General features: G+C 46.0%; 1 protein-coding gene across 1 annotated transcript in view; it reads right to left on the minus strand.

Annotated features, from left to right (window-relative positions):
- Positions 1 to 12,099: 12,099 nt before the first annotated feature.
- The window catches only part of PHLPP1 (PH domain and leucine rich repeat protein phosphatase 1), a 218,487-nt gene continuing 208,583 nt past the window's right edge, over positions 12,100 to 22,003 (minus strand). The window contains exons 15-17 of the mRNA XM_014843764.3: positions 19,992 to 20,186; positions 17,150 to 17,378; positions 12,100 to 14,253 (exon numbers count right to left, since the gene is read on the minus strand). Coding sequence (XP_014699250.3) covers positions 13,096 to 14,253; positions 17,150 to 17,378; positions 19,992 to 20,186 — 1,582 coding nt within the window. The 3' untranslated portion in view covers positions 12,100 to 13,095. The remainder of the gene's footprint in view (positions 14,254 to 17,149; positions 17,379 to 19,991; positions 20,187 to 22,003) is intronic.

The raw sequence follows: 22,003 nt of genomic DNA on the forward strand, positions 1-22,003 counted from the left end.
ACAACATACTGGGTTTAGCCTCTTGAGACAAAAGGTCTCCCAGCAGGCTTTAGAATCCAGTATGTCCTACCAAGACTTCAAAACTCTTAGAGCTGAGTTACAGCTAGGGCATCCGGTGCGTGTGCGTGTGTGTGTGTGTATGTGTGTGTGTGACAGTTTAATAAGCCTTTAGTAGAATAGCCTGGAATTTTGCCCTCAAACAGTAATTTTCCAATTCCTTTTCCGATTTATTTCTTGAGCATTGTCACCGAGATCTGTGCAGGTGGAAAAGCAGCTGGAGTCAGACCGTTGCTCAACATGAGCTCACCGCAGAGCCATAAAAATGACAAATTCTCATGAGTGCAGACACCGGATATCCCAGCCTGCACACACTGGTGCTGTTGGAGGGAGAACCACAGACGTTGGCTTGAGCTTTTCCACCCGGGAACAAAAGCCACAGAGTCTTGGACGCTTAGCTCCTGTGGGCATGTGTTACATGCTAATCGATGCTTTTGCCAACCAGGAGTGTGCTGTTTTGAGCAGTTGCACATCTATAGGAAATAATAAAGTGATTCATTTTTATGTTGAAAACTTCAATATTTAACATACATTCTATCAATATTGCCCTTTCCCCCCAGCTCTTGCCTCTAATGTTTAATTGTAATGTATTGTAGTTGCAACAAGTCGAATCAACTGAGACTGAAAAATGAGATGTAAAACAAGAAAAAGGAAAAACATATTCTTTGTGGTCAATATTAATCTTGCAAAGGATTTTTTTCTGTAAGGAAGCCTGCCAAGAGCGGAGAAGACAATGAGGATGGAAAGTGATTCACTGAGTCAGCGGCTTCAGAGAGGTCAGAAGGAGACAGAACTGGCTCTTGGATTTGGCAAAGAGAAGAGAGTCAAGAGGTTGTCTGGAGGCCTCCAGAAACGCATCCTGTGAGACTCAGCAAGAGGAGTGTGGGGTGGTCAGGAGGATGGGGTTGGGCGCCATGCTGCTTAGGGAGGGGCCCTCCCAACCTCCTATGACATGATCCCCACCCTCCCACACTTTGGCTCCCAGCAGGGCGCCTTCCCTTTCCTGGATTAGTTCTTACCCAAGACATAACAGTCAATGTTCCCTTTAAGTCAACAACCTCTCCAAGACCTATATTCTTGACCTGCTACACTTCTGCTTGGGTTGTCCCAGAAGTGACCTTTCTGTCAGAGTCAGGAAAACTGTGTGGAACCTCCTCAGAAAGAAGAGTGGACCTGTGGGGTCACTCACCTGGGACCCTGAGCACTTAGTTCGTCAGACTAAGAAAGCTGAGGCCAGAAGATGCTATTACAACAAAATCTCCTTAGACTTTCTCAAACAATCATGCCCTGGAATTATGCCAAGTATTTTGTAATCCCTTTGTGCCACCACTTCTCGACTTCCAAGAAAATCTCAGTAAAGAAGAAGGAAGTGGGGCCGGCCCGGTGGCGCAGCGGTTAAGTTCATACATTCCACTTTGCAGTGGCCCGGCATCCGCTGGTTCGAATCCCGGGTGCAGACATGGCACCCCTTGGCAAGCCATGCTGTGGTAGGCGTCCTACATATAAAGTAGAGGAAGATGGGCACGGATGTTAGCTCAGGGCCAGACTTCCTCAGCAAAAAAGAGGACTGGCAGTAGTTAACTCAGGGCTAATCTTCCTCAAAAAAAAAAAAAAAGAAGGAAGTCATTTATGTATCCATTTGACCTTTGTTATTTGTCACATGCCTGCTATAGGCTGTACTATTATTGGTCGTATCTGGGACACTTAATGAAGACAGACAAGTTTCTACTCTCATGAACTTACAACCTAAAGAAGGAATGGTGAACAAAGAAATAAGATCATTTCAGATATTGACAGAGGATGTGAAAAAATTAAAAAGCAGTGATGGACTACAGGGTGATTTTGAAGGGGTCACTTTAGTTTGGGTGGTTAGGAAGACCTTTCTGAGGATGTGACATCTGAGCCAAAATTAGAACATACAAGCAGGCAGACATGAGAACATCTAAGGAAGAGCGTTAGGCGGGGGCAGAACTACTACACTGGATCTAAATGGGGATATGCCTGCTTGTTCAGCGGGAAGGAAGCCAGTGTGACATCACTAGTGACTCTCAACAGGGGTGATTTTGCCCCCAGGGGAATATTTGGCAATGTCTGGAGACATTTTTGTTGCCACAGGTGTGAAGGATGCTCCTAGCAGCTGGTGGGGGCGGCCAGAGATGCCTCTAAACATCCCACGATGCACAGAACAGCCACAGAAAATGAAGAATTATCTGGACCAAAATGTCACTGGTGCTGAGGTAGAGGGTGTGAATGAGGATGGGGAGGTTGGCGGGGAGGATGTGTAGGCCCTCAGCAGGAGCTTGGGTTTCATTCTAGAGTGATGGAAGGCTACTGGAGACTTCTTCTCAGGAGACTGGCAACGGTCTTCTACATTTTAAATGACGGTTCTAATTCAAAATTGATGGGGGTGACAACACAATGGAACCTTGTGAAGAAGCTCAGATGAGAGATGATGGCAGCTTAGACAAGCAGGGGAGATTGATAGAGTGGATGGTTTGGGATATGTTTTCAAAATGAAACAGAACTGATGAATTGGCTGTGTGGAGTGGTGAGGAAGAGAGGAATCAAGGATGATTCCTGGGATTTTGGCTGAAGCAACTGGATGGTTACTTGTAACGTTTTTGCAATGAGAAAGACTAAGAGAGGATTTGTTTGGGGTGGAAAACCAGAAGTTTTTCTGGACAGGATGAGTTTCTGACACTTATTAAATATCCACAGGCAGACAATATCCATCCAGCAGACAACGGCCTATCACCATATGGAAGGTATTTAAAGCAGCAAAATACATTAAAATCCACCAGCGTGTGTCATTTATATTAGATGACTTCAACAACAATACTAAATGCAGCATCAAAGGAAAAATTTTCCCTCTTGCTGTTTGCATAGAAAAAGTTGGTTAAGCCCTAATAATATATGGTTCTTAGAAGAATAATTTTTCTTAAAGAGGCAGGACAATGTGATCTAAGAAGATGTTGATAAATCCAGAAGATCCAGCAGAAGCATTTAAGAATTAGGGCTCAGAGAATTTGAACTTCTTGTTGGCATCCCAGCTTCATGTGAAACACTTGTTCCTCTGGTGAGGATGCTGTTACCCCACTTCTCCATAGGCCACCTCCCAAACATCCTCTAAGGACCACGGTAGAAAGTGCCCCTCTGTGAAGCTGTCTCTCTTCTTGACTTGGCTGGCTGCTCTTTTCTGTGCATTTGAGACACTTGAAATTAAGCCCTTCCCGTGAGCCAGGCCTGTGCTAGTGACTAAGGTCATATACATCCTCTCATTGAATCCTATGACTGTGTACTATGAACTCCATTTTGCAGACCACGCAACTAAAGCACTGGGAGGTTACATTGCCAAGGGCACCCAGCTAATCAGAGGCAGAACCAGCATTTGAACTCAGGGCTGTCTGCTCCAGAACTCCTGCTCCTATTATTTTTTTCAATGACTTTCTCTTCCACTGGACTGTGAAGTCCTTGAGGGACAAAATATGCCAAGCTGGGTTCACGGTGAACATCAGGTGTCCTAGGTTTGCAAAGTACCACAAATCTGGAAGTGGTGGTAACATTTAAAATCCAACCATGAAAACACAAGTACAAATTTCAGTCTTTAGGATTTACAACCCGGGCCATGGAAATCTGCTATCAGCCTCCAGCAAGGAAAGGAACATTTTGGAGAGAGGAAAAAATATAATCTTGATTTTCCTTCTCAAAGCTGAGATGTTGAACTCTTTAAAAATCAGCCCAAAGCTTTATCAGAATATTCTATTTACTGAACTTCCTTTCTTCTTCCATAAAGAAAAATATACTTACATTACTTTTGCCTTTTGTGTCAGGTGTTTTGGCCACATTCTTCTACACCACAGAGAGTTACAGATTAGTTCCCCACCTCTTGCGCCAACTGTTCATAACTTTTAATAAGATAATAGCAAAGATGTTTGCTGCAGTGTTATTTACAATAACAAAAAGCTAGAAACCATCCAAATGACCACCGTTACTGACACATTTGATCAAATTATGGTACATTCACCTGACAAAATATTACCAGCTTTTAAAAATGTTTACTAAGAATTTTTACTAACAAGAGAAGATGCTCAAAACATAATGGAAATAAAAGGATATTGAATATAGCATAATCACAATTATGTACTAAAGAACAGTGCTTGGAAAAAGATTGGAAGGAAATAAAAGTGTTAATGTGTTAATGAGATCATGGGTCATCTTTCTCCTCATTAACTTTCCTATATTTTCCAACTTTATATGTGCATTATTTTATAGTGAGAAAAAAGCATTATCGGTAATATTTTAAAATGTGCCCATGGCTTCTGGGGTGAGAGAAGACTTTGATCCATTTCCAGCACCTTTGTAAAGATGGTTAGTCACATGTAGTGCTAAATAGGAAGAGTACCAATTAAAAAGCCAACAAGGTCTTGGTGTTTGCGAAGTTGGTGCATTTTTTTATACACAAAAATATGTTGGAAACTTATAATGTGCCAGGCTCAGGGCAAGCCCCTGAGATTCAGATATTAGTAAGGCAAGGTCTCTCCTTCAAGGAGCTTACAAGATGAGAGGTACCCACTTAAAATCTTGGGATGAGAAAAGAATGTGTAAACAAGGGTGGACCCAAATCTTTGAAGATGAATACTTTCCTTTTGTCACCATTTTTAAACCCTTCTAGGGATTTAAACAATCAACCAACCAAATATGAAAGAGTGATAACCCAAATGGGGTCCCAAATATTTTTTGCACACCTGTCCCCTACCTTCTGAAGGTCTGGCTGTAACACCCCCCACCCCTCTGCAATACACTCCACAAGAAGGTCATGGAACACACCAGAACTTTCCCGAATATGGGTTGTGCTCAAGCTTGACCTCAGAGTTATATTTCCTCCTTCTACAAAAAAGCAGCTCTCTTATCCCTAAATTGCACTGTACTCAACAGATCTTTCCTTCTGCAGTCATGAGACGTCTCCAACGCTCTGTAATCTGTTTTGCAACATCCTGGATCCTCCCCAAGTACAGACCAATCCCCCCACACACTTGCCATCCTGGGGAGTCTCCCTTTCCCTGGACTTCACTGGGGCGGCGAGGCCACAATTCCGTCATTAGCGACAGATCCACAGACACCAAAAACCCAAAGCCCTCTTCCTTTTCTTTTTAAGTTAAATTTTGCAAAATCACATCCATCTAGAATGAAAACATCTTAAACTACCCAAAGTGCTGACTTAGTCCTTGAAGCGCTCCCCGTGAAACACGCAGTTAAATGCATGGAAAACTGTGCAACTCGCCCTAAACTCAAGCTCCTGTTTCATTAAGGATTAATCAGGGGGATTAATCTACTACCACAGTGCTGTCCTGGGAGCAGTGAACCACCGAGCTGGACACAACCCAAGGTTGCAGTGTCCACAGCCTTCCGTTACAAACCGAGGTCCACAGGGCCCAGGGGACTTGCCCAGATTCCCACAGTTGCGTCAGAGCCGGCAGGAACCCGGGCACCTATTCTCACGGACGGCTCTGTCCCAGGGGTTGTGAACCCTCCCCTCTCAGTGGAAACAGAGCTGGAGTCTACAGTGTGGGGTGTGTGGAGGTGTGTTAATACATCTCATACATGTACCACATGGTGAAGATTGTCAAAACCACGAAATGGTTAAAAAATGATGATGAGACAATTTTGGAGCCAGCCAGCCTGGGTACAAAGCCCAGCTTTGATACTTCCCAGCCGTGGCCGTGGGCTGATTCTGGGACCCTCTAAGCCTCAGCTTCTTCTGGTATAAATGAGGTTTAGAATAGTCTTCAGCTCCCGTGCTGCTGTCAAGATTAAGCCAATCACTATAGGTAAAGCAGGGTGTGAATGTTAACTCTTGCAACGTTCAGGATGCAGACAAACGTAAAGGGAAGTTCCGCTCTTTTTTCCCCAACCCTGTGTTCCTCCGGTCCGTCCTATAGGCTGAACACCTGCACCTGTGGAGACTGCAGCGTTCCCCACCCCTCCTCCTCAGCCGGCAGAGGACAGACAGGGACCTCTTCACGAGGCTTTGTGCTGGTGGCACTGTTGTCCTTCTCATGCTAGCTTTCTCCATGTACCTTCCCCCGAGGGGTCTGGCCACAGGTCTTAGTGGAAGCTTACTCAATCAGGCCACATCTATTTCATTTGCTGAGAAGAGTCCTACTCACTGAGAAATCACCCAAAGGGTGCCTGTTCCAATTTGTCTTTGGCTCAGTGAAGAAGGACAGCAAAGCAGTGAGCTCCCTGGTGCCCACCCTCTGTGGTGACGGTGGCAGAGATTCATTAAAGGTGTAAGTCAGCTAATCATCCAGACTGCAGTTTCCATTTGTTTTTGGATAATTTACTTGATATTTATTGATCATGGAGTATGTGAAATGGCCTGTGCTGGGCCCAAGAGGCAATTTAAAAGAGACACGCAGTGAAATGCCTAACCATGGTCAAAACCATTCACAGGCAATTCATAAACAGACCCTGGAGCACCAGGTAAAGCCAAGAGTGTGTGGGTGGGGGGCCTAGCTTAACAGGACATTTTCCACAGCTCCAAAGAACTGTATTTATTAAGTTGAAGCATAAGAAATTGTGGCTATGCAACCAATTTTTAGTCTGCCAAAACAACAACTGAAAACGGTTCCATCTCATACCTGGACCAAGGCTGGGTCAAGTTCCAGCAGCTAAGGTCACTCCCTTCAGAAAGGGAGGTATCCTCTGCGGCCATGTGAGACTGTAGCTCCCCACGCTGTCTCTCAGCTACGCCAATAACCGAATTAAAACAAGGGATATTAATCAACCCAAGGAGGAAATTAATATTTTGCTGGCAGTCTGCACCTTATCCTTAGTTGTGCTTATTACTCTGTCAGAGAGAGAGAGAGATCTCCACATCAGCTGGCTGACTTCAATTTCTTCATGTGTCATGACCCTGCGGTAAAACCACTGCAAAACAAAAGGGAAATAAATGAATTCAGGTGTCAAAGATACCCTGAACAAGACTGGATTCCAGTCCCGTGTTAGGAAGCTTTTTCCTCATCCTCTCAAATCCCGGCTCCAGGGCAGGAAGCGGGCGACGCACACACCCCTTTGGCTGAGCTGACAGTGGCTGACAATACAGCCAATCTGTGGGTAGTCTCTTGGGTAGTGACAATGACAGTCCTAGACTTTTGATGATTTTCCTCCTTCCACCCCTGCCAACATACCTCAGTCTCTGGGGCTTATGGAAGAGTGACTACCTGTACATTAAGGATGAGTCTCTATGCTGCTCAAAAGCCACCTAAGCCAGTCCCAACTCGGGTGTAGACAGCACTGGGCTCCTCACCCCTCAGTCCCAGCCATAAATTTTGAACCAAAAAGCTGGACACCAAGTCTGACAAGTGTGAGAGGACTTAAGACAGTGTTTCCGAATATTTCGAATCTGGGCTAGACCGGTGTTTTCATTCATTACTGGGCAGACATTTACGGTGCATTTGTTGTGTGACTCTAACCCTCTTTTAAAATGTGGTTTGTTATTCATCTCTGTGGTCCTCTCATTGCACTCCACCCATCCCAGCACTTCTGCAGAGAGTGGGTGCTCAACTTACTCCTGTAGGTGCTCAACAGCTTATGGAGGGGGTCGAGGAGCCTCTATCCTTGGAGCTCCAGCAGGAAGAAACAAAAAGCCACTCAGCAGAGGGACATAGTTTGATTCTGCCTACAAGTGGGCACTTGGTGAACTCTCGAGATCATTTCTGCCCTAAGATGCTCAGACTAGATTGAGATGGAGAGGAAAGGCTGTGCTCTCCAGTCACACTGGTGTGCTTTCCTGGTAATAGAGAAGGAACAAGGACAAAACCCAACCCCACTGTCATCCAAAGAATATCATGATGAGATTTAAATTTGAAAAGTGAAGGACTCATAAAAATGTTTACATGAAATTGATGTGCAAATTATATGCAGACAGCATTGTAATACATGCTGAATGAAGTTTCTAGGAAAAAAATCCTAACGGGTTTTGCCTGTGAGAGATGGTGGTTTCAGCTCCTGAGGAAAAAGTCCAGCTGATTGTGCTTAGGGTAGCAGGGATGTGACACACCTTTCAACAAGCTATTTTTAACCTACCGAAATGCTCTAGGAAAAGGAATATTCGAGTAGTTCTCAAAATGTATTATAGACCATAAATAAATAAAAGACTCTATTTTGTGTGCATGACTTATTCCTGGCTTACAGGGCAATTTCTATTAAGTGGAAAACTGGTTTAAGAACCTCCAAATGTTAACTGTGGAGCATTTTTCTTAAAGACTGAGCAAAGCAAATGACCTATAAATCAGTTCGAGAAAAGCCAACATCTGGAGGCGCAACATTTGGGAGATTCATCTCAGTTGCCATTTCAACTTTCTTTCAATAGATAAGGTTAGTAATTAGGGGAAGGCACAGTTTATTGGAATAAGACCTAAAAAATAGTAACGGCGAGAAAGTACTTGAAATTTCCGTTTGAAGTCGGTTTTCGTTCCACGTCTTTAGAAAAAATAGAGGAATGACATTGGGAACAGTTCTAGTCATAAGCAGATGGAAGAAAATTCTCCAAGTATTCTGCTGTTCCCCCTTTGAACAGGATAGGACACTGTGTTTCTGATTTAGAATAAAATGAAGGGACTACTGAACTGGAGCCCAACAAAAACAGTGCTTGTCCAGGGCACTTAAATTCAGGGCAGGGGACAGCATGGCCTGCCACTTGACCACACACCCCAGAAAACGGAAGGTGGCCTCAGGGACTCCCTTGCCCATTTCCTCCTGTCAAGTGTTCAACCTTAGTCTTCTAGAAGGGAGGGGACAATATGTGGGCCACAGTCCACCCTGATGCTGGCTCAGGCCCTGACCTCTCGAGGTCGGCACAGCCACCACTGCACCCACACCCCACTGCATTCGAGGTCCCAGGTGGTGACCCAGAGCCCAACACAGTGGTGACGCTAGGGTGGCGTTTCCTAGACGCGTTGAGCAAACGGACGTGGTGAACCGGTGGGTATGGTGGTGGTGGAGCCTGTTTCCTATCACTAGCCTGAAGTTTGTCTGCTAGCTGGAGTTGCTGCTTTCATTATGGATCAGGGCAACGGGTCTGCCAAACTAAGTCTGAACTTGGTTGCAATTTTGGGCCTGGGAGGAAGAGCCCTTAGAGCCATCTCTCGCATCCGCAGCAATAGGAATCTGCTCATGACAGATGAATGACAACCGTGGAATAAAAAAGTTTGCATAGATTCATTTGCATCAAACATAGGTTGGGGGATGAAGTGAAAGAAAAATGAAATTCAACGGCAATGAGAAAAACCTATTTTCTCTATCATTATCTCATCCTCTCCCTCCTGGAACAATCCAACAGATGTTTCTCTCAGAGTTTGTAATTTAAAAAGGTACTTTTGCTGTGTTCCCAATTATTTTCTTTCTGACCACCCTTAGTTCTTCGATTACAACAATACTTGCACTTACATAAGGCTTTACTGTCTACAGATTACTTCAAATACATCACCTGGTTTGATCATTGGGGAGGTAGGTACAGCAGATTCCACAGCGCCCATACTTTACAGAAAGTCTATCTCCTGATGTGTCGGGGTTAATTCAGAATGCCTTCTGACGGGTGTGCACATGGTCATTAGCACGATCAAATGGGAGTTATCTTATTCTCCCCACCGAGCACGCCAGCAATGAGCTGACCCTCAGATGTTATCCCATAAGACCTAAAGCACATTATGTACTTTTATTTATCTTTCACCATGGGCAATGGGAATTGGATGGATGTTGGAGACTGACTTCCTCTCTCCCAGGTCAATGCTATGACTCTGGTGACATCTCTTGATATGTCCGCATGTCAATTTCCCATGGAAAAACAGTGTCCATCACAGGCGCCAGTTATCATCAACTGAACCACCCTACAAAGCAGACCTCCACAGGTACAATAACAACATGGTTTAATGTTGTTTCTCTGCCTATTTAACAGTGCTTGGGATTGCTGTCACGTGTCTAGGAAAAGAATGAGTAACTTAAACTTTGCTTGTTCTGGAAGAGTGGAGGAAGGATAAAGATAAAGAAAGAACGCGAGTTAAGACCACTTCTTCCCAAAGTCTAATCTTACCAGCAGGTGGTGCTGTGACAAAAGCAATCAAGAGAAACCAAGTCAGACAGGTTGGGTGTCTGGGCTCCAGAGACTGGCCCTGGTGTCCTCTTCAAAGCCAGTATTCCATGGACACACACGTGGCTGGTCCAACACCAAAAACCCTCTAGGGTTCTCAATCAGGAGCTTTGAGTCTAGTAGCAAAGCTGTGGGCCTCCTCAGAGCTTCCCACCTTCTGCTCCAACTGCTTCCTCCTTCTTCCCCAACCCTCTCCCGATTACCAGGCTTTCCAGCAGGAAAAAGGGAATGTAGCAAGCGGGAATGCCCTTTTCCCTCATACCCACCCTAGAGATCCCATGGCTTCGGGGATCTTCAAATACGAAGCACTGTCATTTAGTCTGTGAGCAGTTCTAAATATAGTATTAGATGCTACCTTGATGAGTAGAAGTGAAAGGAAATGACTCCTCAGGAAATAACTGGGAGGCTCCCAAGCAAGAGCCAGGAGACCTGTTAGTATGTCTCTGCCTCTGTGGCCACCTAACATGGGCTCATCTGTTATCTTTCCATCCACATGCCTATTAGTTCAAGCTCCCAAAGGCAAAGTTTTATCCTGTATCTCCACAGTATCTTTAAGCAGTATGTGCTCAATGGGACTCAATGATACAGTAAACAGAAGCAAACACTGACTGAACCGTGGACTGAGGAAACACCAACACCAAGCCTGTGCCTGTTCTCCCACAACAGCCACAACAGTTAGTAAGTGAGATAAACCTCCACATGAGACTTGCTGGTCCCAGCGGCTGCCCCTGGCATAAGGAGCTGCCGTGGGACCCGTCATGGAATTCTCAAATGGCTGCTGCCTCAGTTGACCACACTCAGGGCAGCAAGTGTTGACCCTTCCGGAAGGGAGCTGCGGTGGAAGAGGGACCCACCCTGATAGTCTGGGTATGCCCCACTCAGGCAACAGGTGTGAACCCATCTCCCAGGAGATTTAAGAACTGAGGAAGTCAGAGAACCAGCCCAGATCTTCTGCAGTGAATAAAGCACTACTGTTGTAAAAACCCAGAGCTTTCCAAGTCTGCTCCGATCCACCCGAGCAGGGCAAAGACTGAGGAAGGCAAGGTGCTGGTGAGTGCGGATGGGCGCAAGGATCCTGAGATGGTTCTGTTTCTGGTCTAGAGCAGAGAACGCTGGGCTTGGGCAGTCTAGTCCTTTGGTCTCTGGGTCTCTTCCTGGGCTGAGATGAGCTCAATCTTCTTTCATGGCCTTAGCGGTTTTCAAAGAGCACGGTGTTTAAGTAGCCTGACACAGAATGAAGTATGGACATAACCAAGGCAAGCTCAGTCTACTGATCTGGCCACTCAGTGAAGGGACAGACAGCCCCTCACCAAGTCTACAAGAAATACTAATTGCTCTGTCCTGTCATTGAACTAGGCAGGTACTACTTGAGGGCAGACCTGAAGAAAGAAGACAGCTCTACCTGGGAAGTTGGTTCCTGTGGGATAGAGAAGACCAACAGCATCTTCAACACACGGTTTACAAGATGCAGGGTGGGGTGAGGTGGGCACTACAGTCTGTAAATGGGGATCGTTCAAATAAAGGTCTACTAACCTGTTCATGTGATGGAGGGGCCCCTGAGAGGACTGGAGACAAACGGGCTTGTGGGGGAGAAGTCTTCTAGGGATCTCCTCTGTGCAACCTCCACCTAGTCCCCTTTTAATGGCTCCCCTACATAATAATAACAAGAAATAGAAAGGCTGTAAGATCAGCTACTTGCATTGTTAACCATAGGGTTGATTTCACTGCCTCATTCAATGGAGGCTAACCTGTTGAGTGTTTCCCCTTAAAAAAACACCAACGTCAGAAATAGCTCATAACACCAAAGTTATATCCATTCATTCCAAACCCAAGGTGGGTGTGATCATCTGCAAGACACATCTGGCTCCTGAGACAAAAGCAGATGGGTGCAATACTTGTAAATTTTATATTTATTATAACAAAAATTATGACGTTCATTTGTGCATTCTGCTTTAATATAACTCTTGGTATGTAAATGATCTAATTGAACTCTATACAATCATGCTGATTGTGGCAGCAGCAAGGAACACAATTAAAAAGTGTCTGCAATAGTCAAGAGGCTGGGTGGGGACAGGAGAGGAGGAGAAAAGGTTCAGAGGCCCCCTGGGTGCAGGTTCGTTGCCAGTGGCCTAAGATCCACCTTATCTGAACAGAAATGCTCTCAGCTGCCCAGCCTCACCATTTAATGAACTAAACGTGGGTTATGGGGCGGGCGTGGGCAGGCAGGCTCCTCAGAGGGGAAGGGAGAGGAAAGTCAGTTGTTTAGGCTGTGTCCTTGTGCCAAACTACAAAACATTTGAAGCATCACTATACAACACTGAGCTATTTACAATAGAAATTTCTCAATCAACTGTTCTCTCAGAGAAAATTAGTGAATCCCAGTGACTTAAGTCACCTGACAGAGTAAGGCAACTCCTAGGAGTTAGTCTCCATATTCTACAAATGTCTATCATTTTCAAGACAAAAAAAAAAAGCTTTTCCCCCCGAAGAAATACAGAATTACAATATTATTATATCACTTAGCACTGGCAACCTGCCCTGCCTTCCAAACAAACAAAACAACAAAAAGCCATTTTAAAAAATATTACATTATCATTAACTGTTTCTCTTAATATATTAAACCTTTTGCTCTTTGTCTTTACACATCTGATATGTTAGGGGAAGAAGTTAACAGATTTCAATCATATTGGTAAAGCATCACTAGAAGAAAAGTGGTAATTATTAAAGAAAAGGACCAACAGGAGGAGACCCTGGAGCCTAGCTGCAGAGACAGTTGGGGAAGTGTCTGGGAGAAGGGTGTGGGTACCCCTGGTTTAACGTGAGCCTGGGAGACTCTTGCAACTCAGTCTTTCCTGGTTCGTTTATTTCTTAAATAGTGCTCGGGCGGGTCATAGTGGTGTGTCACAGTAGTTTGGCAGCGGGTCCGCTGGGCACTGCCGCTGTGGCTGCTGCAGGGGGAGCTGTGCTGGAGGCTGCTGCTGCTGCTGGTGGTGTTTCATGATCTCCTTGACCTCCTCCTCCAGCTCTGGGGGTATGATAAACTGATCATCAGGGTCTGGCTGAGCCGGGGCCGCAAAATAGCCTCCAGGCTTTCGGAGAGGCGCGTCTGTAGCTACCTCTATCATGTTGTGGCTCCTTTCCTGGGGCGCCACAGAGCCGTTGGCCCTCCGGCGGCCAATGGTCCCCACAGTGGCAAAGTCTACTTTCCTGGGCAGACCTGGCTCATCCTCGTTGGCGCTGATGACAATCCCCTCATCGCTGGCCTCCGCTGGCACCTGGAGCAGGTGCTGCTGTTTCTCCTTCTCCTTGGCCCTGCTGCAGTGGATGTCGACTTCTACCTCTACTCGGCTGCCATTGGTGAAGACACCCTCAATTGGCTCTTCATCATCGCTGTCAAGGCCATTGTCAGAGAACGCGCTGGAGAAAGTGGCGCTGGACAGCTGGCGCTGGAAGGAGTTGGACAGGCAGACCGGGTGGAGCATGCAGCGCTGCTCGCTGGGGTAGGCAGGGCTGTTCTCATTCAGGGCTCCAGACGGGGGCTCATCAGAAGCTGTAGACCCCACCTCACTGCTCATCTCGGAGGTGGACAGCTCACTGCTGATCTCAGAGGCCATGCCGCTGCTGGAGGATGGCACGCCCAGCCCATCGGTGGGCCGGTCCTTGATGACCATGCTGACGGAGGGAGGGAAGATGCCTGGGCTGGGCGGCGGGACAGCCCCACCTGCGCTGAGCTCGCAGCAGCAGAAGCTGTCCTCAGTGACGCTGAGCTGCACCACCACGGCGCTGATGCTGTCGTGGCAGCCATAGCTCTGGGCCAGCGTGCACAGCTTCTTGGCAGCAGCCAGGGCATCAGGCACGTTCCGCACAGCCCCCACAGCCTCCTCGATGGACAGGCTGTCCCACAAGCCCTTACTTCCCAGGATGAAGAACTCGTCCTGAGGGGTCAGGGGCACAGACTGTACGTGGGGGCGAGGCACCACGCTGGGGTGGAGGAAGGTGTAGCCCAGGATGCGCGTGGACTCCGTCACTCCATTCACCTTGCCGTCCTGGAAGAAGAGGGGTTTCCAAACAGACGTTAACACAGAGTGCATGTCGCAACTGTGCAGCTTCCCTGGGGCCCCCAAGAAGAGTGCTGTGTAGTCCACAAAGGGAAGGACTGCTCACCCTCTGGTGAGTGGTTAACGTCCATCTGTCAGCAGAAACCTGGGGCAGGAGCCTGGGCAGGCCAGGAGCAGGAGGGACAAGAGGACAGTATTTCAGCTGTTCCCTTTATTGGGACCGTGTGTACATTGGGTAGAGAGACGTGCCAATCTGTAAAGCAAACCATCAGCTAGCCTGACACAACATCATGACCGATCAGCTTCTCCTGAAACCCACAGGAGAGGAAGAGCCCTTCTGACACGAGCCGTCCTGAGCAGACACGAGGCGGGGACCGTTCAAGATAATGCCCCCAAATCTTAGGTTACTCTCCAACAGCACATCAACCACGAGGGGTGGGAGTGTCTGAAGGTGCAGAAGCGGGGAGAGAGACACTGTTTTAAACTTAAGAAAGCTGAAAAAAAAATGGTGGAGAGGGGCCGGCTCCGTGGCCGAGTGGTTAAGTTCGCACGCTCTGCTGCGGCGGCCCAGGGTTCGGATCCTGGGCGAGGACATGGCATCGCTCGTCAGGCCATGTTGAGGGAGCATCCCACATCCCACAACTGGAAGGACCTGCAACTAAGATATACAACTGGGTACGGGGGGGGGGGGGGTTGGGGTGATAAAGCAGGAAGAAAAAAAAAGATTGGCAACAGTTGTTAGCCCAGGTGCCAATCTTTAAAAAAAAAAAAAATGGTGGAGAGAAAGCAGGGTAAGAATGTCCGTGTTGAGAGGTAGAGGCTAGAGGAGAAGTGCCAGGTTCTTTCATTTCCTTGAACTTGCTCTCCTGGTGGCAAATGGAGAAGACAGTCTTCCAGCTTTCGTTCAGTCGGGTTCACGCCATTTAAATCACGAATCTAATTAATTACTAAACTTCAGACCATTTGCCAGTAAAAGGACCTCTACTCTGAAGCTAGAGGGGAGGGGGGAGATGACCCCATGTACCTGCTCGGTTCTTTACTTGTCAAGTTTGAGGTTCTCAGGTCCATAACATGCCTCTACATGCCCCTATTTTTAAGACCCCTTCCAGGGCAGGCTCCATTACGACAAAGGTAACTTTCAGTGTGTGTCTAGGATGAGGCAATGGAGATGGTCTCACCAACTCCCTCAAAGGAAGTGTTACTTCCAGAGAATATCCATTTCCTTTCCAACCCTACCACCTGCCTACATTTGAGGGTGACTTCCCCAACCCTGCATGCATCCTGCCATGCCATGCTTATAAGCAGACAGCATTCTTAGAAGTAAAATTACTACAACAGGGTTTCAATCACAATTTTTCTTCCCGATTTGAAGAACAAATCACATAATTTGTTCTTCCCCAAAGTACGGAATTTGGCAAAAATTACCGTTGTTGTTCTGCCCAACCCTTGAGATCTCTCCCCATCAGAACCAATGGTGTGTGTGCGTGTGCGTGCGTGCATGCTTGGGGGCGTGCCTCAAAGTAGAGAAGTAAAAATTCCGAATGGAGTAGAGTATTTAGCAATGCAGACAAAGTGAGGAAGAGGAGAGGCAGAGAAAACAGGAGAAAAAGTCTGAAGCACAGACTGTGATGCATTTATGCAGTAGAAATAATTAACCTTTGCATTTTGCAATACTGAGCATTTAATTCAATACATTCTGTCCCATCTTAGACTGTCTTTTCTCCCTAGCATAGTGTCTACTGTCCATTTTAGTCCTCTCTGCTCCCAGAATAGGCAGGGAACTAAAATCGACACACAGACTCACTTCCACAGATCCTCATGGTGGCTTCTGGAGTCCCTCTGTGTCTTTCTTATGGCCCTGATTTATCAAAGCCTATCCAGAATCACAGTTATTTTTCTACTGGTCTGTAAACTTCCACCTCTCTTCACCCAGGCTACACATGGTTCTTTGGGTTTTATCACCAACACAAGACTGGACACCTCCTGTGGGCAGGTGGGTGTCTGCGGGGGTCACTTCTGTATCCCCACATCATTCTTCAGGCACACAGCAGACAACCAACATCGTAGGCTGAATTAGTGAATGGAGCAGAACTCCTAGAGCCCGTTTGGGAAGCTGCGCTATAATGAATCTTGTTATAACGTAGACTTACCCCAGAGTTTCTCAACAGTGCCACTATTGACATTTTGGTCCAATAATTCTTTGTTGTGGGGGCTGCCCTGCACGTTGTAGATGTTTAGCAGCCCCCTGCCTCTGTCTACTACATGTCAAAAGCACTCTCCACCCCAGTTGTGACAACAAAAATGTCTCCAGACCTTGCCAAATGTCCTGTGGGGGACAAAATCGCCCCTGGTTGAATGAAAACCATTCACGGCCTTACTCAAATGGAACACTAGACACGAACCGAAATACCAACGAGTTACGTTTACACTGATGCTCACACTAGCCTTGCAAGACAGGACAGATAAGTGATTATTCCCACTTTACAGATGAGGAAACTGAGGCTTAGTGGTTTAACAGTCACAGCCTGCAGGTGGCAGAACTAGGCTATGAGGACCAGCTGTGTAATTTCAGGGGCAGAGCCCTCAACCCCCAAACCAGCCCCTGGCAGAATGGCTGTGAAGATCAGATGTGATAACGCCCTGAAGCACCTGGCACAGCTCCTGACACAGAGAGGCCATCAATCAATGGTTTATTATTCTGTACATCATAATGTCTTCAGACATATCACACAAAGAATTTGCTTTGTGACACATGGATTTGTAATTTTAATTTTAAACCAACTTCAAAGAACGTTCTTTGAAGGGAAATGCTCCCTGGCTGGTTTCTGCCATGACCCTGGACCCATCCTCCCCACCACCCTGAAGAGAAGGGCTCTCCCCTCACCTCAGTGATAATGGCCTTGTGCCGTTTAATTCTCTTCAGTTCTTCTTCACAGCTCATGACATACGATCTGGACAGAGGCAACGGCTGCCCATTCCGACAGAGAACTGTTTGGCACTTGCCCACATTAGCAGAGGTCAAGGTGAAGGATCCTCCTGGGTCCACAGGGTCATGCCTGATATGACAGAGGACAGCAGCACCTCCAAGTTTCTGCCCAGCAGTTCCGAGTTTCCTGGAATCCGAAGGGCGAAGGTAAACACAACCTGTCATGTGTCAGTTTTGCTAATTCAACTTTCTGACTGGGCCACTGGACAGCGCTTGGGGAAAACCAGAACCTAGGGGTTCACTTCAGCCTCTTTCACCCAAGCAGGCTCTGCTCAGCTTCTCAGAAGAAAAGAGCCCCCGGAATCTGATACACACAGAGAGGTGTCTGCTCACAACTGAGGTGAAGTGTCACTTTACCACTAAAGCCCCAGGAGCTGATGTGGAGGAAAGGAGCCCCTGTCCTGTGCATCCAGCCTGCTACCGCCATCTCAGCACACTCCAAAGACAGAGGAAAATGACCACTGCTTGCCCCATTCACCTCTCTAAATGCCCTCTGCTCCAGGGAGAGGAAATTGAAGGGACCACTCAAATAGGAGCAGGTGCAGACATACGAGACCCATTGACACATACACTCCAAAACTACCTGACCACATTCTCTGCCTTTATAAGGATGTTTGCTGGTATGAGCTTTTAAGTATTGGACCATTCATGTTCTTGCCCTATATGGCGAAGGCTTCCTGGACCAGTGTCTATCCTAGAACATTCACAGAAAGGACATTCTAGTAATCAAGCTCCAAAGTGCTTTTATTCATGACCATTAATCCAGAGACTTACTGAATACACACAGCATCTGCAAGTTTCAACAATCAAAAGGAGCCAAGAACTCCCCATGACAAGCCCCACAGACAGCAGTGCCTCCCAGGTCCCCGCTGATCCTGAGTGGCACAGGAGCAAGAAGGTGAAGACAGACAGACTCCTCCAATGACAAGGGCAGACCCTCAGGTGCTGTCAGCTCACATCACCGGTCTACGTTAGGTAAGTGGCAGTAATAGCAATGGAAACCAGGGCTGCCTACTCACATGCATTAGGATGTCACGCACAAAGAACATACAGTTCTCCTAAGGACCGAAAAGATCACCACACATCCCATAACTTATTAACAAAGAGGGAAAAGAGGAGGCACACAAATGACCCTGGAGATGGGCCGACAATTTGGGTCTCTACACTGCAACTTCAGGACACTCATGACTGGATTTGGCTTTAGGCCCTGCCAAGGCAGCACCACTTTCTTCCTTTCAAAGGCATAATGACTCCTCTCAGCAAAGCCAGAAATAGATGGAATTTGTAAAAAGTACAGCTGGTAATCAGAGTTTGAGCTTCTTAAGTTCTTAATTCTTTCCAATGTTTGAGAGTCTATAAAAAGCAGATCTCTTGGAGGGGCGGGTGATGGGGTTGTGTGTGTGCACGTTTGTGTCTGTGTGTATGATACTTACTTGTTTTTTTCTTATGATGGGATGGTGGTAAACACAGAAGAGGAGATGGATGTACCTGGCAGGCAGAACGTCCTCTGGAGTCTTACTGCCTGAGGTCAAATTCCAGCTGTACCATCTGTTAGTTCTTAGAGCAATTTGCTTCACCTCTCTGTACCTCAGTTACTCATCAGTAAAACAAGAACAGTAACATTATCTATCTCACTGTGTAAAATTTATGGTATTAAGGTATTTAGAACAAGGACAGGTACATATTAAGGGCTCACTAAATAAGAGCTACCACCAGTATCCAATGGTTAATTGTACCTGCCCACCGAGACTCTGAAAGACAGGTGTGTCTGGCAGCAAAGAACCTCACTGGGCCTGCCCTCACTGAGCTCTTCAGGAGGACCTTTTCCTCTTGACTACACCCACAACTCAGGGTATCTGTAAAGGCTCCTCTGAAGCAGCATTCCTTAGCAGATACTTTTCTATCCCTGTTACAAAGATACTTCCTCTGGCAGATTATCAAGAGAGAAAAAGGAGAGAAAGAGAAAAGATCGTCATTGTTCCCACGACCTTTAGAGCACTCTCCACTTCTTGGTCCCACATCAGCAAGTGTTTGCAGCACAATATTAATAGACAGGCAATTCCTTTACAACCTACAAAGCTGTTAAAGTGACAAAAGAACGAGCAATTCTTTGAAGGAGGGAATGCTTGTAACATTCAGCCCTAAGAGTTACAAACAACATTCCACAATTCCTATGGTGACCAAAACCTCTAGGCAATGGCCTATGATTCTGCTAGAAACACTGTCTTGAACATTCAGTAACAACATATGAAGAATGATTTAACGCCTGGCCTAAAATCTGACCATCTCAAGTTCACAAAGGTTTGCATGATCTCAAACCAGCGACAGTATTTCATACGAGTGAACATAACAAGATCGAAACAGTCCATTTGAAAGAGCAGCTCACACACCAGAGGGTCTAAAGAGCCTCTGGAGCCCAGGTGATTTTACGGGGAGGGTGAAGTGCATTGTAAACAATCTGGTGAAAATCTGGAATCACGACAAGCCTGTGAGGTCCAATTCTAAGAGAAACCAAGTTCCTGTCACTGACTCGACTTCCTACAAAGTTGTCTGGACATCAGCATGTCTCAAACAGAACACAGTCCATCCTGACGTTTGGGCAAAACCAAGTGGCCTGAATGCATCTTGCATACCCTGTTCCACAACAGTGCTTTGAGATCGCTGGCACCTAGTTTTCTAATCCGAGGGCAAACACTCAAACGAGAGCAAGAAAACACACAGCAGGGACTCTCAGCTTTACCTTTGCATAACGATGAACGTATTGACCATGTATTCTTCTTCATTTTTTGTTTTCTGCAGCTCTTCTGCCAAAATGTCACTCATAGTACACTGGAGAAGGTAGGGTACCTCCACGTTACGGTCTCCGTCAAATACACCATACAGGGCCTCCCGGTTGTCACAGAAGTTATTCACCGACAGGGCTGCAACACACAACCTGCAAAGCAAGAACACTTTCGTGCTAAGTCTACTCACCTCTCCCTCTCCACGCCCACCTGACTCACTCTTTTTTCAGATTTGCCTATCCCAGTCTTGTCTCTTTCTTCATGACTACAGACTAAGAATAGACTAACCCCAGCTCACTTATATCAACTAATCTCTGTGGGCAAAGAAGAATGATTAGCACATATTTGTGCTTCACACATGGTTTCCCCCACCCTTATCTTCTGACGATTTTATTTTTAAATGGCAGTGAAAGAAAGGGCATAGAGGCATGGGAAATAATACAAGAATATGAAGCCACATGTCCACATTCATTCACAAAACATTTATTAAGGAGAACTTTCATATCAGGCAAAAATGGAGTAACAACTAAAACATTGCAAAAATATATGAAAAACATATAAAAACATATGAAAAGTCTCAAACAACTTTAAAAAAGGCAAAAAACCCCCACAAAAAACCAGTGTTCAGAGACTGGACAATAAGAAGTGCAGATCAGAGAGTGAGACTGGTGCCTGCCCAGCTTACTGCCTGGAAACAATTTCTGGGCTGCAGCACAGGGAGGAGAAACCCAAGTGGAGCCTGGCGGCCTCCCCAGGTGGAAGGAGGACAGGCGGGAGAGTTCAGAGGCGGAGGACTGGTGGGAGGAGAGCTGTGCGGAGGGGAAAGGGCTCTGGCGGCCTGCAGAGTCTCCACTCCACGCCTCCAAGGAACCAAACTGTTTCCCAGGAACTTCGCTGTGTCCCAGAAACTATCCAAAGTGAAACACAGAGAAAAAAAGACTCCGGGAAAAACAAGAAGCCAGGGCATTAGTGAGCAGCGGCATAACTTCAAGCAGCCTAATTTATAGGGAATTGGAGTCTTCAAAGGAGAAGAGACAGAAAAAACTTTTGAAGAATTAATGGCTGAAAATACTTCAAATCTGATGACGTCTATGAACCTACAGATACAAGAAGCTCAACAAACAGTAAGCAAAAGGAAATGAAAAAACTTGACTGAGGCACATCAAAATCAAATGGCCGAAAGCCAGGAATAAAGGCGGGGGAGGGGGGAGGAACAAAGACACGAATGACAGCTGACTTCTCATTAGAAAATGCAGAAGACAGTGGAGCAACATCTTTAAAGTATGATAGGCAAAACTGTCAACCTGGATTTCTAACCCAGCGAAAACAGCTTTCAAAAGTTGATGTGAAATAAAGATATTTTCAGATGCACAAAATAAAAGAATTTACCACCAAAAGACTGGCACTATAAGAAATGTAAATGGAAATACGTGAGGCAGAAGAAAATGCTACCAGATAGAAATCTGGATCTACATAAAAGAATGAAGTGTACCAGAAATGACAAATAGGTGAATAAATACAAAATTTTCTTTTTCTTATTTTTAAAGTCACTTTACAACAGTGGTTCTCAATGGGGGCAATGCTGTCCCTAGGAGACACTTCTGATGGTCACGACTGGGGGCATGGGTGTATCACCTCTAGTAGGTAGAAGGAAGCTGCTAAACATCCTACAGTGCACACAACACCCGCGCCCCCCCGACAACACAAAGAATTATCTGGCTGAAAATGTCAATAGTACTGAAGTTGAGAAATCCTGCTTTGGAAAATAACTGACTGTTTAAAGTAAAAATTATAACAATGTATTTTGGGGATTATAATAAAGGTAGAAGTAAAACATACAACAACAATAACAAGAAAAGTAGGAGAGGGGAAATGGAAGTACACATGCTAAGGTTCTCATAACATACGTGAAGCGATATAATATTACTTAAAGGTCAACTAATTAATAAGATACAGATTATACTATAAA

The sequence above is a fragment of the Equus asinus genome, chromosome 7 (genome assembly GCF_041296235.1).
Source record: "Equus asinus isolate D_3611 breed Donkey chromosome 7, EquAss-T2T_v2, whole genome shotgun sequence".
NCBI classification, from domain to species: domain Eukaryota; kingdom Metazoa; phylum Chordata; class Mammalia; order Perissodactyla; family Equidae; genus Equus; species Equus asinus.